The 15,214-nt window shown below is 40.3% G+C and overlaps 1 protein-coding gene across 1 annotated transcript; it reads right to left on the bottom strand.

Moving 5' to 3' along the window:
* Positions 1–9,097: 9,097 nt before the first annotated feature.
* On the bottom strand, positions 9,098–14,401 carry LOC131696123 (uncharacterized). The gene has a single exon (XM_058984670.1). The coding sequence runs from the start codon at positions 14,399–14,401 to the stop codon at positions 9,098–9,100; it is 5,304 nt and encodes a 1,767-aa protein (XP_058840653.1).
* Positions 14,402–15,214: the final 813 nt, after the last annotated feature.

The raw sequence follows: 15,214 nt of genomic DNA, 5'->3' as shown, positions 1-15,214 counted from the left end.
GCGAATAAAAAACAATTTTTTTTCTTCTAGTTACTTCAACATAAGCGAATACAGATGGTTTCTTATATTTTGGACTCCATCAGAACGCAAAATACCTAAACTGTAAGGAGTATTTCTCTAGTGCTTTGGTTGTTTAATTATTGACTTCTAATTTATAGTAGGGGAGTCCAGGGTCTGCTGGCGATGGTTTCACTTATCATGTTTTGTTTTTAATTTAAGAAGATCATGTAAAAGTGAATGCGTTGCATAAAAGAGCGGAGTGTTGGCTGCATTACAGAATTTTAAATATGTGACGCGGAAATCTCGCCAATTTACGACTATACGCACAATGATGCCCTCTGGCCACTTTTGATGATAAAGTATGGATCGCGTGAGATGTTTTTGAATAAAACTGCAAATCAATGATACTTGTTATTATTTTTCAGCCTCAATGCTCCTGCATTTTAATTTCGGCGCACACTTTGTATTCAAAAGCTAAATTTTCGAAATTTTTCAGGTGAAATTCCGAAGTAAAATAAAAAAAACAAATTTGTGGTTACGTATATTACATATACAGCCAAGGAAAGTTTTTTCGCGCGCTATCGGAAAATCTAGTCATTCGTGGAATAGCTTTGAACTCGCTCTAAATAACAAAAATTCTGAAATTTAAAAACTTTACCTAGGGTAGTGAGCCTATTTTCGTCATAACCATGTAAAACCGTTGGTTAGAGCGGCGTTAGCCCTCTTTGTTCAACGTATTGGTTCAAATGCCGATTTTTGATATCATGGTTCATAAGGAGAAAGCAAAGATATTGATGCCAATTCATACGCATTGCATGAATTGTATTCCGAGTAATTAATGAAATTGTGAGGCACCCTTCCTAATACGACTAAAGTAGGATCTTCACTTTAATACGCTCGAAAACTCAATATCACTTACAACGTGTATGAAACAGAATTTAATGCAACATAAACACATTGGAGAATGGATTAAACAGTACTTGAAGTGCAGAACTAGAGACAGCGCCATATGTCTAATACAAAAGGAGAAAAAAAGATTCCGCCAACTAGCCCCAGACTCCCCTAAATATTATTAAATGATAAGAATATCCATATTCTAACTGCAACATTCACACAAAGTTTTTAAAGCATACTTTTTTCAGCTAAAGTCGCACATAATACTAGTTTCGGTACGATAAGTAATCACTAAACACTGAAAATATTTTTCGCTCAGGCGCCCAACCATCGCCTCTAGGCGGGCAAAGTATTTTACCAAAAAACCTAAACTTCCGAATTATTCCACTAAACCAATTCACATCTACAGTGAAATACTAGTAACAGGCTACTCAAAAATATTTTTTTAGTTATTGAAATTTCCAAAAACAGTAAAAATTTGTTTAATGAAGATTACCACTAAACACAAAATAGTTTTTTTCCACGTTTTCCTCGAATTTTCAACTTTGAGCTTCAAATGCCTTTGACAGAAAGCTACGAATATTCAAATAATGTGTGTGTTTGAAGGGTGTGAGCGTTGGGAAGAAATGCTAGTACGGATGACAACATACAATCATGTTTAAGTAGTTTTATTTAGGTTTTTATAGAGACCGCCTAGAGGCGGTGTTCGAAACTAGAGGGTTAAATTGGTTGTACTGGTTTTGCGGCTTCCAAATTTCCAAAGTGAATTAAGATCAAAATGCACTCCAGCTCTAAACGCTTCCAGTAAAATGTATTTCAACTTCAAACGCTTATTACGTTTTGATTGCTGGAGTTTTTTGCAACTTTCGATATATTGATTTTGATCTTTTGCTGCGGCTTCTGATTGGGAGCCTGATTTGATGAAAAACCGTTAATGTTCCGGATCATCAAAGGCCCATATTTCCGGTCACAAGTGCGCATCGATCGCTGGAGTTTTCCGCAACCGTTAATGTTCCGGATCTTCCAAGCTCCATATCTCCGATCACAAGTACGTGTGGTGAACAAATTTGATTGCATATTTATCCGCAACTTTAAGGGTATAATTCTTTGTACTTTTTCAGCGGATTCTGAATTAGTCCTCAGATTTGATGAAAACCGTTAATGTTCCGGATCTTAAAAGCCCCATATTTTCGTTTACAAGTGCGTGCGGTGAACAAATTTGATTGCGTCTTGATTGCTGGAGTTTTCCGCAACTTTAAGGGCATAATTCTTTGTGCTTCTTTAGCGGACTCTGAATTAGGTCTCAGATTTGATGAAAACCGGTAATGTTCCGAATCCACAAAGCCTCATATCTCAAGTGCGTGCGGTGAACAAATTTTATTGCATCGTGATTGTTAGAGTTTTCTGCAACTTTAATGGTATAATTCTTTGTACTTTTTCAGCGGATTCTGAATTAGGCCTTAAATTTGATGAAAACCGTTAACGTTCCGGATCTTCAAAGCCCCATATCTTCTATACAAATTTGATTGCGGAGTTTTCCGCAACTTTAAGGGCGTAATCCTTTGTACTTTTACTGCGGCTTCCGAATTAGGTCTCAGATTTGATGAAAACCGGAAATGTTCGGGATCTTCAAAGCCCCACAGCTGCGCGCGGTGAACAAATTTGATTGCATCTTATTTCCTAAAAAATACGCATCTTTTGGTGTATATATTGTCATACGTTTTCAGCGGCTTCCAATTAATTGCCTTTTTGGTCGGATTTATTCCACTGTGCAGTGGTATAAAGTGAAATATTCAAGCGCACTGCGAGAAGCAACTTCATCTTTTCATGGTAAAATTCATAAAACATATTCTTCGATAATATACTATGTCCAAAAAAAGAGAAAATTGACCACAATCAAGATCAAAGTACGAAACATAACATATCGTGTGTTGGAGAAGTGCGTCAAGTGAAACTAAAAAAGTTATCATGAAAAAATTAATTTAAGGGGTCTTCCATATAATATGTTTCTATCTTAATTAGTTCGGAAAATAAATTTTGTATATCACTTATAGGTAAATTAATCACAGAATGGTATGTTCCTGTGTATGTGCAAGCATAAGGGCAACAACTTCTTCGAACAAACTATACTTCTAAAGTTAATGGTTTAGACTCTATAAATTTTGAGCACGAAAACGACGTTTTAAAACACTGTGCCATGGTACGATTTCGAATGAAATCAATTGCGTATGAATTCAAATTTTGCTACCAATGTACGAGAACAAAGTTTTCATTTTTCTTTATTTCACGTTCAATTTTCTATTCAATGTACAAACTTTCGATTTACTACTAGGTCTCGTTTCAACAAACTTCTCCATCATGTATTCGACTGATGATCGCGGTCGATTTATAATATTGGGGAAGGGGAGAATATCATAAAAACGGTCAAAATCGTACTGAATATTTGCGCGTGGTTCATAGAAAAGTTTCCATGTTAAAGGTTTAACTTTTTTATAAACATGTTAATTTTCTTTCGTTAAAATATATTCTTTCATTAGGGAGATATTACGAAGCGAAGATGACATGTGTGGCTAGATCAATTTTCACGATATTGATATCATAATTAAGGTCAAGCTGTTCAATATGAACTTAATAAACAATTGAAATTTTTTCTGGTTTTCTATTTTTGGTTACAAAACAATAACAAAAATGATTTTGTCGTTTTTAGCTAAAAATAGTAAAAAACACATATTCAATTTTTTTGTTGGTTCGTAGATGAACTTGAAATTACCTTTAATTTCATATCAATGTTATGAAAAGCTATAAACCTGGTCTCTTGCAATCCGGTACGCCAACTGAAAAACAACTTTTTGCGTTAATGTCTCCGAAATGAACGAATATATTTTAACGAACACAAAAAAATAAATATCATAATTATAATAAAGTCTTCAAAATAGAAAAAAAAGTTTGGAACTTTTCTTGAACCACCTGAAAAGATTCAGTATGATTTTGATCGTACATATGATAATTTGGATATTTGGAGACAATGATATTTGCAATTTCCGATTAGTTTTTTCTTGTTTATAGATTTTACCATAATTATGATAAAATGAAGTAGAATTTGGTAAGAACTCGTCTTTTCTATAAAAACTATATTTTCAAGGTTAACTGTCTAAAATTCGAAACCTAATACACCCAATTCAAAAGGAACGTTGAATACCATGGCAACATTCAAATGAAGTAAAAGTAGCAAAATAGTAAACCCTATTTAGTACGTTTAAGAATATTTTGAATAACATTACGGTTTGCCTACAATTATTTGTTAGTGTTTTAGCAGTTCGCACAACTTAAGCTTTTTAAACTCAAAGTATGTAGTCCAAAAACTATTAAATATTGAAGGTCTGGAAGTCTGGATAAACAATTATGTTAATCCGATTTTGTGAGTAAAACGATCGTTTCTGGACAATTGTTATATAAAAGATTGCTGTACGGACAATTTCTGTGCCTAGTGTACATCGATAATATATTGAAGATCTATTTGTTTTTCTTCGTCAAGAAACACTAGAACACACCATACTGCTTCCAACATGACTCTAGTCCGTCCCATCAGGCAAAAAGGTATACAGGCTTGGTGTGCGATCTATTTTTCGGATTTTATTTCGTCGAAAGACTGGTCTGTCACTGATTTGAGTCGTCTGGACTTCTATGCACGAGAAAATACAATTGGGGTGAAAATGTGAAACAAAAAGACTGTAGGTATCGTGTGCAAGCTGTAACGTTTATCAACGATGCATGCGGCTGGCAATTCAGCCAAAGGGACCGTCCATAAATGACGTAGCATTTTTTGAGCGATTTACAACAAACCCCCCCCCCCCCTCCCCCATCGTAGCATTTCGTCACAAACCTTTAAGTAGCCTCCTGGTAATTACGTAGCTTGACAGTAACTCTCCCCCCCCCTTGTCACCGTAAAATTTAAAAAAAAGCGATGTTAGTTTTTCCCCTTTAAAAAAGCTATGTACCATACACATGACCCCCTACCCCCCTGTCATCATACATCATCACAAAATACATAACTCCCCCTCCCCTATATAATGCTACGTCATTTATGGATGATCCCAAAGGGTGAATTGAACTGGACTAAGTTATGATATATCATAACATATGTTATAGATATATCAAACAAGAAATACAATTGAAATTGGAATTCATGCCAACTTTTCATTTTCAAGACCATATACTTCACTGAATTACCTTTAATTTCATATCAATGTTATGAAAAGCTATAAACCTGGTCTCTTGCAATCCGGTACGCCAACTGAAAAACAACTTTTTGCGTTAATGTCTCCGAAATGAACGAATATATTTTAACGAACACAAAAAAATAAATATCATAATTATAATAAAGTCTTCAAAATAGAAAAAAAAGTTTGGAACTTTTCTTGAACCACCTGAAAAGATTCAGTATGATTTTGATCGTACATATGATAATTTGGATATTTGGAGACAATGATATTTGCAATTTCCGATTAGTTTTTTCTTGTTTATAGATTTTACCATAATTATGATAAAATGAAGTAGAATTTGGTAAGAACTCGTCTTTTCTATAAAAACTATATTTTCAAGCTTAACTGTCTAAAATTCGAAACCTAATACACCCAATTCAAAAGGAACGTTGAATACCATGGCAACATTCAAATGAAGTAAAAGTAGCAAAATAGTAAACCCTATTTAGTACGTTTAAGAATATTTTGAATAACATTACGGTTTGCCTACAATTATTTGTTAGTGTTTTAGCAGTTCGCACAACTTAAGCTTTTTAAACTCAAAGTATGTAGTCCAAAAACTATTAAATATTGAAGGTCTGGAAGTCTGGATAAACAATTATGTTAATCCGATTTTGTGAGTAAAACGATCGTTTCTGGACAATTGTTATATAAAAGATTGCTGTACGGACAATTTCTGTGCCTAGTGTACATCGATAATATATTGAAGATCTATTTGTTTTTCTTCGTCAAGAAACACTAGAACACACCATACTGCTTCCAACATGACTCTAGTCCGTCCCATCAGGCAAAAAGGTATACAGGCTTGGTGTGCGATCTATTTTTCGGATTTTATTTCGTCGAAAGACTGGTCTGTCACTGATTTGAGTCGTCTGGACTTCTATGCACGAGAAAATACAATTGGGGTGAAAATGTGAAACAAAAAGACTGTAGGTATCGTGTGCAAGCTGTAACGTTTATCAACGATGCATGCGGCTGGCAATTCAGCCAAAGGGACCGTCCATAAATGACGTAGCATTTTTTGAGCGATTTACAACAAACCCCCCCCCCCCCCTCCCCCATCGTAGCATTTCGTCACAAACCTTTAAGTAGCCTCCTGGTAATTACGTAGCTTGACAGTAACTCTCCCCCCCCCTTGTCACCGTAAAATTTAAAAAAAAGCGATGTTAGTTTTTCCCCTTTAAAAAAGCTATGTACCATACACATGACCCCCTACCCCCCTGTCATCATACATCATCACAAAATACATAACTCCCCCTCCCCTATATAATGCTACGTCATTTATGGATGATCCCAAAGGGTGAATTGAACTGGACTAAGTTATGATATATCATAACATATGTTATAGATATATCAAACAAGAAATACAATTGAAATTGGAATTCATGCCAACTTTTCATTTTCAAGACCATATACTTCACTGACAGAAATTACAATTGCGGTAATTACGTAGCTTGACGGTAACTCTCCTCCCCCCTTGTCACCGCAAAATTTAAAAAAAAAATGAGCGATGTTAGTGTTTCCCCTTTAAAAAAGCTACGTACCATACACATGACCCCCTACCCCCCTGTCATCACACATCATCACAAAATACATAACTCCCCCCTCCCCTATGTAATGCTACGTCTTTTATGGATGATCCCAAAGGGTGAATTGAACTAGACTAAGTTATGATATATCATAACATATGTTATAGATATATCAAACAAGAAATACAATTGAAATTGGGATAAATGCCATCTTTTCATTTTCAAGACCATATACTTCACTGACAGAAATTACCATACACCCTGTAGATCATGTCTGTATCTCACAGTGTTAAGGTGTTAATAACTACGTTTTAGAAACGTTGACTCAGCTAGTGAAGTGAAAACACACGTAGTGATGCCACAAAAATTAAGTGTGAAACTACTTCTGAATTGAAGTAACCAGTCAGTTGATGCAACCTTAGGCTGAATAATGGGTGCTGTTGATGTAGCAGAAATTATCTTATTCATTGCGATTTATAAATGAAGATGTTGGCCATGAACTTTTCGACCATCTATTTGGCGCTTCCAAGGCACACTGCTGTATACACAACAAAACTGTATGTGTTATCAACATATTCTCTGCGTTGCTTTGACGAATGACAAAAGTTAAACTATGGGTCATTCCACGCGAAGTGATCAAAAAAAGATGCAAACTTGAAATCGACCTTCACGGATTTGAACAAAATTTGGAGGAATTGTTCATCTAGGGCCAATATATAAAAACCCAAATTTTTGTGTCAATTGAACCACCCCTCGGGTCATGGGAGCACCCCCCGTTTTGGCAAATTGCCAAAACCCTTGATTTTCTTTTGATCATATCTCCGGTTCTATTTAATCTAGAATCAAACCACAAGATGGCTTTTGAAGAAAATTGTTCAAGGAGACTATAAAAAATATTATTTTTTGCCGACAGTGTTGCCAACTATGCCATTTTTTCAGTTAAATATTAAAAGTTAATTTTTCTCAAAATACGTATATTTTAATTTTGAAAATTTTAATGCCATCGCGTTCCTCAGACATTTTTACATAAAAAACACTTATCATCCCAATATAATATGAGCGCATCCTGAGATATACCGTTTTGAAGGGAAAAACTCCGATTTTCTCATATAAAAATCCATTTTTATTGGCCAAAATTGAGAAAATCTTCAAACTGTCATAAAAATCGACCCTGATCTGCTAGAAGCAAACCAAATACGTAGTTTTTCATCATTTCTCGTCTACTTCACGAAAAATTATGTTTGAACTCAGAATACTCAAGTTGGTTTTTTAGTGTTGTGCGCTTGCGATTTTATATGGGAAATTGCGGTTTTTTCTCTTCAAAACGGTGTATCTCAGGATGCGCTCATATTATATTGGGATGATAAGTGTTTTTTATGTAAAAATGTCTGAGGAACGCGATGGCATTAAAATTTTCAAAATTAAAATATACGTATTTTGAGAAAAATTAACTTTCAATATTTAACTGATAAAATTGCATACTTGGCAACACTGTCGACAAAAAATAATATTTTTTATAGACTCCTTGAACAATTTTCTTCAAAAGCCATCCTGTGGTTTGATTCTAGAGTAAATAGAACCGGAGATATGATCAAAAGAAAATCAAGGGTTTTGACAATTTGCCAAAACGGGGGGTGATCCCATGACCCGAGGGGTGGTTCAATTGTCACAAAAATTTGGGTTTTTATATATTGGCCCTAGATGAACAATTCCTCTAAATTTTGTTCAAATCCGTGGAGGTCGATTACACGTGCCTTGATCACTTCGCATGGAATGACCCCTATGTAAAGTGTTTGTTGTGACCCTTGCCAAATAGCGTTCCTCCGTGGTTTTTAGTCCGTACCCGATTTTACCGTGTCCATCTGTAGTTTTAGTTGAACTACTTTTGCGCAGATAGCGTCACTGTGCCAGTTCGGAAATCATGTAGTACACACATAACACAATACACATCAAACACTTTATTTCCTGACACTAAACTACATTTATTACCTTACACGTTTATTTCACTACATAATATTACAGACTAAGTACAATTCTTTATACGTCACTACGGACGGTGACGAACCTATCGCTATGAAGGCTGATTACGAATGACGATAATTTTAAACTCATACCACATACAGAAAGTTACCAAAAAAACATATGCTAGAGACTTCTCTCGAAACATTAATTTCTCCTCTCATCATTTTATCCCCATCTCTCCTCTCTTCAATGTCTCTCACTTCTTTCGTTAAGTTTATACACATATGTATTAACCAGTGAGAACGACACGCTCATTCGTCTCATCTGTCAATCATACAGCTATGCTGTGTTGAGATCAGTGCTAGTGTGAAACGTCAACATTACCGGCCACCTAAATTAGCTAAGTCTAATTTACATATATTGGATCATCAAAAAAACAGGTAAGTATGATTAATTTTCTAACAACTTTTCTTCACTTTCAGCTGCTGCTCGTTGCTGTTGCTGCACCGCCAATTGCTGGTCGAAAGGAAGTGGAAACAATCTGCGAATCGGTCGTATGTATGTTCCACTTCTTGTTTTGATGGTTGCAACACGAATGATGTCATCATCGCCGGGTTGAACTGCTTCGATCCTTGCTAGTGGCCAAGCGACGGAAGGTTTTCCATCCTCCTGCAGCAATACCATTTGGCCAACACGGATGTCCACCGGGGAACCGGATTTCTGCCACTGCTGATTGAGCTCGGTAAGATATTCCTTCCGCCAACGTTGCCAGTGATGTTGAATCAGTTGTTGCAACTGCTGATAGTGCCGCAATCGGTTTGTTGGTATTTCGGTGTACTGAGGGTCCGGGAGGGTTAAAAGTGGACCGCCAGTCAGGAAATGGCCGGGTGTCAGTGCGTCTAATTCGGTCGGGTCATCGGATAGTGGCGTTAGTGGGCGAGTGTTCATGTTTGCCTCGATCTGGTAGAGGACAGTGACCATGTCCTCGTAGGAAAGTTTTCGGCAGCCGATTGTTTTTACCAGAGAGGACTTCGCTGTCTTGACAGCCGCTTCCCAAAGGCCGCCGAAATTTGGTGCTCGAGGTGGAATGAACCGCCAAGTGATTCCTTTGCTGCTGCATTCATTGATTAATTTTTCCTTGTTGTGTTTGATGCTAAATAGGCGATGCATTTCCGTGAGTGTGGTTTTTGCTCCTTTGAAGTTTGTACCATTATCAGAATGGATTTCCGTTGGCAAGCCGCGCCGGGCAATAAAGCGTCGAAGTGCGGCAATGAATGCGTCCGTTGACAAATCGCACACGAGTTCCAGGTGAGTGGCTTTGGTAGCGAAGCAAACAAACACAGCAATGAAAACCTTTTGGGGGGCCGCTCGTCGATGAACAGGTTTTAAGTATATAGGGCCACAGTAGTCGACACCGGTGATTGAGAATGGTCGACTAGGGACAATGCGTGCCTTGGGAAGCTGTCCTTGAGGTTGGGCTACAGGGACAGGGTTGTGGCGGAAACAAATTGTACATTTGCGACACACATAATTGGCAAGAGTTTTTCCGCGAACCGGCCAGAATTCTCGACGCATTGTTGCCAGGGTCATTCGGGGGCCAGAATGAAAACATTGCGAGTGGAAATGCGCTGCAATTATACGAGAAAGGGGGTGCTTGTTGGGAAGAGCCATAGGGTGCTTGGTTTGGTAGTTTTCGTTGGAGAAATGCAGCCGGCCACCGACACGTATTATGCCATTCTCGTCTAGGAAAGGATATCGATTTTTCAGGGGTGATTTTGAAGGAACCGGACGTTTTTGCTTCAACTGAATCAATTCTTCTGGGAACACTTCTTGTTGAACCACCTTTACTAAGGTTTGCTTTGCTTCTTGCAGCTCCACCGTCGAAAGGAATGCTTCATATGCATGATGTTTAGAGCGGCAGCGTGTAATGAATCGACGAAGGTAAGCAGTGATTCGAACTAGACGCCCGAATGAAGAATAGCGCTCAAATAACGGGTTTTCCTGCGACGTTGACTGAACCACTAAAACCGTTTTCTTTCGTTCCAGGATGTCCTCGTTTGGAAGAAGCGGGTGTACATGCTTTGGCCATTTATCCACTTCGTCTGCCAGCCATCCGGGACCATTCCTCCAAAGAATGTCGACGATGAAATCTGCCGGCAACATACCACGCGAAACGTGATCCGCCGGATTATCTGTACCCTTCACGTGGTTCCAGGGATGTCCGTGTGTCAGTAGCTGGATTTCAGATGTGCGATTGCCCACAAACGTTTGCCAAGTGTTTGGGGGTGCTGCGATCCAGTGCAACGTGACCGTCGAGTCCGACCAGAACCAGCAAGGATTTCCCTCCATCCCCAGCGCTGCGGATACTCTAGTATAGAGTTTGGCACCCAATAATGCAGCACACAGCTCAAGGCGCGGTAAACTAAGACGTTTGATTGGCGCGACTCTTGATTTTGCCGCAATGAGCTGGATTTGAGCTTTACCTTCCTTGCTGGCTGAGCGAGAGTAAATGCATGCTCCATAGCCTACTTCCGATGCATCGCAGAATACGTGGAATTGAACTGTTGTAGCTTCTGGTGTAAATATATAACGGGGAACTTTGTATTGCTTTAGTAGGGGCAGCTGTGAATGGAAATCATTCCATTTAGATTCGATCTCGCGTGGAATCGGATCATCCCAGTCGACATTAACCGACCAGAGGTGTTGCATCCGAATTTTTGCCCAAGCAATCACAGGTGACACGATACCAAGCGGGTCGTATAATTGCGCAATCTCCGAAAATATCTTCCTTTTTGTCCATTGATCGTCATATTCCGTTGCTCGTATCTCAACACACAGTTGGTCCGTTCCTGTCTCCCACACTACTCCAAGCGTCTTCACCTTTGTTTCTGCATCGAAATGTAGCGTGGATTGCTCCTCTAGAGCTGTGGAAGGTAAGTCGGCTAAAGCCTCCGGTTGATTGGAGCTCCACTTCCGCAAATCGAATCCGCCTTCAGCCATAAGGGATTGAACTTCGCTTCGCAAACGTTTCGCCTTCGAAATCGATTCTGCTCCGGAAAGAAAATCGTCCATATAAAAATCTTTCTTTACAGCAGGACCAGCGTACTTGTATTTGTCACCGGCGTCTATGGCAAGCTGTTTAAGTACGCGAGTGGCAAGGAAAGATGATGGCGCTAATCCGTAAGTGACCGTCTGTAGCTCGTACACCTTAATCGGTTCAGCCTGATCGAAGCGCCACAGGATCCGTTGAAGCGATGCGTCCTCCGGGTGAATGCGTACCTGCCTGTACATTTTGGCCACATCTGCAACTAACGCAACGGCGTGCTTGCGAAAACGGATCATGATGTCCAGCAGATCGTCCTGAATTACTGGACCCGTAAGTAGAGTGTCGTTGAGCGAGTGATTTGTGGTGGTTTTCGCTGATCCATCGAACACTACCCGTACCTTGGTCGTTGAGCTAGACTCTTTAAACACAGGATGATGGGGCAAATAGTAAGTAGTGCGCCCTTCATCCAGTGTATCCTCCATTTCTCCGATCAGTTGCATATGCCCCATTGCAAGGTATTCTTGTAGGAATTCGTTGTAATGGTCACGTAAGTCTGAATCCCTCTCCAAACGCCTTTCTAGCTGCCGAAATCGTCGTAAGGCCGCACCCTTCGAATCGCCGATTTTGTCGTGGAACCCATTCCGTTTTGGGTACTGTACTACATAGCGTCCCGATTCGTTACGGGTGAACGTGCTTTGAAAGTGTTGTTCGCAGTCCTTCTCTTCCTGTGATCGAAGTGGCTTCTCTGACATCTCCTCAATTGCCCAGAATTTCTCGATGATCTTATCCAGCGGTTCGGCGATCGCAACGTGACAACTAACGGTAGCTTTTCTTGTAGACCACTCCGACTCGCCCGCAGCTACCCAACCAAATACTGTGTTGACGAATATCGGCAAAGGAGATCCGAGTTTGCAAATTTGTATCCGGCCACCATCGAGTAGATGAAAATCGTAGAAGAATTGAGACCCAAGCACCAAATCGATCGGACCAGAGACGAAGAATTCCGGATCGGCTAGCTCCATGCCGTTTGGTGGTTTCCAATCTGCCAATGGTAAAGAAGTAGACGGCTGGTCGCTTGTTACCTGCCTCAAAACCAGAAAGTCCATTGACAAAGAAAAATCCAAAACCCGTGACGAAACAACAGCAGAAACTTCGTGAGCTATACTTTTCTTTGAGCACCCAATACCGCTGATTTCTACTCTTTTATTTCGTCTAGGTAGTTTGAGTAGATGAGACAAATTCTCCGACATCAGATTCGCTTGAGAACCGGAATCCAACAATGCCCTAGCGAGATGCGTTCTACCCCAGCTGTCCTTTATTTTCAACACCGCCGTTAACAAAAATACATGTGTTCCAGAAAGCCCCATAGCCATATTGGAGGAAATTGATGCAACCGAACTTGTTACTGTACCACCGGAGTTCGATGCACCACCAGAGGTTGATGGAGCCGTAGCTTGTATGCTTTGTGTGGCTGAAGAAGAGGCAGTGGAGGTGGGAGCAGTACCAGAACCAGGAAATCCAGGATGAAGAAGAGAATGGTGCTTTTTAGAGCAAGTTCTGCACCGAAATTTGGAAGGACAGTCTCTCGCCATATGATTTCGTCCCAAACAATTGCTGCAAAGACGCTTCGAATTTGTTAGCTGTAGCCGTTGGTCCACCGGAAGTTTGCTGAATGCCGTACATTGAGCGATAGAATGCTGATCACCACAGGATGCGCAGCTTGGACCTTTGTTTCCGGTCGCCGAGTTGACCGAAACCTTTGCAGGACGAGATTTGAACCCAGTTGATGCAGCTTGACTGCTTGACGTAGTCATCCGTTGGTCCACCGAAACTGCATCTAAAACCCGTGTTTGTTTTTTGAGAAAATCCACCAGTATTGTAAACGAAGGTTCGACCTCATTAGAAACGCTTTCCTCCCAATGTTTTTGTGTGACGTCGTCGAGCTTAGATACCAATAGATGAGTAAGCATTGCTCCCCAGCCACTAGTCTTCTCACCCAGTTGATCCAAGATTTTGGTGTTACGTTCGAAACAATCGATGACGTCATGAATCCCCGCTGCTGACTCTTTCCGAATTTTCGGGAACTCGAACATCGCATTCAAATGCCGCTTCTTGAGAAGATATCCATTAGAGAACCGTGCAACCAAACCATTCCAAGCAACCCTGTAATTCGCCTCGCTCATTGGGTACGAATCGACCAACTTTAACGCATCACCCCTAAGAGACGCCCGCAGATAGTGGAATTTTTGAATACCACTGAGTTCCGGTGAAGAGTCAATCAAGGCTCGAAATGTGTCATGAAAAGGCAACCATTTTTCGAAACTACCATCAAATTCCGGTAGATTTATTTGTGGTAGTCGCACATAAGTGTGTACACCAGCCGGTTCGGAACTAGATCCGTTTTGTGTCGGCGCTGGAGTCCGCCGTGGTAACTTGCCAACCAACCCTGCCCTTACCTCGAAATATTTCTCCTCGAATTCCGCCCGAACTTGCCGATGTGCCTCCGTGTTCTCTTCATGCTCCTCCGATCCCTCGATTTCGCATTGAACCTCCTCAAACTCGTCCCACTTCGCCTCGAGTTTCTCCAGACGAAACTGTATTTGGAGTTCGTCGGTTGCTTGGCTACTGTTGAGAAATTTCTCCGTCCGCAGTAGAAAATCTACGATGCTATCCCGAACGTGGATCTTGGGTTTCAGCTTCTTACCCATAGTCAGATCCGTTGAGCTGGAGAGTTTTGGATCAGCAATCGTCTCCTAGAAATATACCAAGCGGAGAACCCTTCCAAGAGAGATTTATCGATTTGGACAGGTACTCACCTGGTGAGCCTGTCAAATAGGCCTTGTATCTTTTATCTCTCAGGAACTCTCCGAAAAAAACTCGTAAAGCTGCTACTAATTTTCTCCAGATCCTCAATAATGACGTCAATAGCCAAGACAGCCGTATGATGACCCGATGATCCGAATGATGCCGACAGTATTGTTTGCAAAACTGTAAATATGCACAAGCGCAGCACAAAACGAAACCAATATGTCGAGTAGGACAGGTACTCACCTGGGAGCCTGTCACTACAGGCCTTGTACTCGACTTTATAACTGCGACTCGTTCCTTCTTCCCGTTGTGTAGAAGAACCACAGGTGGTAGCGCTTCGCTACCGTATTTCAGCACTTCTGACGATGAATGTAGACTCCGTCTTCCAAAATGGCCGCCGGCGAATTACCAACCCGTTGCTGATGAACAATCTTGTCAGAATATACCAGCGACGTTCTCCGTAACCTCCCAAGCCATGCACAGCGATCCCCGTACCAAGCGATTGTCCTGTTGTTGATCCAGGAAACTTCCTCCGATGCCAAAAATGCTTTCCGAGAAAGAGAATGGAAGTCCCCTCCGTTCAAGGTGTTTCGTCCACCGTATGAACACCGTGCGTAGTGAAATATGTACCGAAGAAATAAACGTAGAAAAAACGACCAGGTAGCGATGAAAGCTTAGATGGAGTTATTGGACAGATACTCACCTTGTGAGCC

This window comes from Topomyia yanbarensis, chromosome 1, assembly GCF_030247195.1.
Source record: "Topomyia yanbarensis strain Yona2022 chromosome 1, ASM3024719v1, whole genome shotgun sequence".
NCBI lineage: Eukaryota > Metazoa > Arthropoda > Insecta > Diptera > Culicidae > Topomyia > Topomyia yanbarensis.
The sequence above is the reverse complement of the archived record's forward strand: the minus strand, read 5'-3'. Positions and strand labels throughout refer to the sequence as shown.

What these genes read in the sequence shown, in the direction of transcription:
- LOC131696123 (XM_058984670.1), bottom strand. Translation starts at nt 14,401, where the DNA reads ATGGGTAAGAAGCTGAAACCCAAGATCCACGTTCGGGATAGCATCGTA.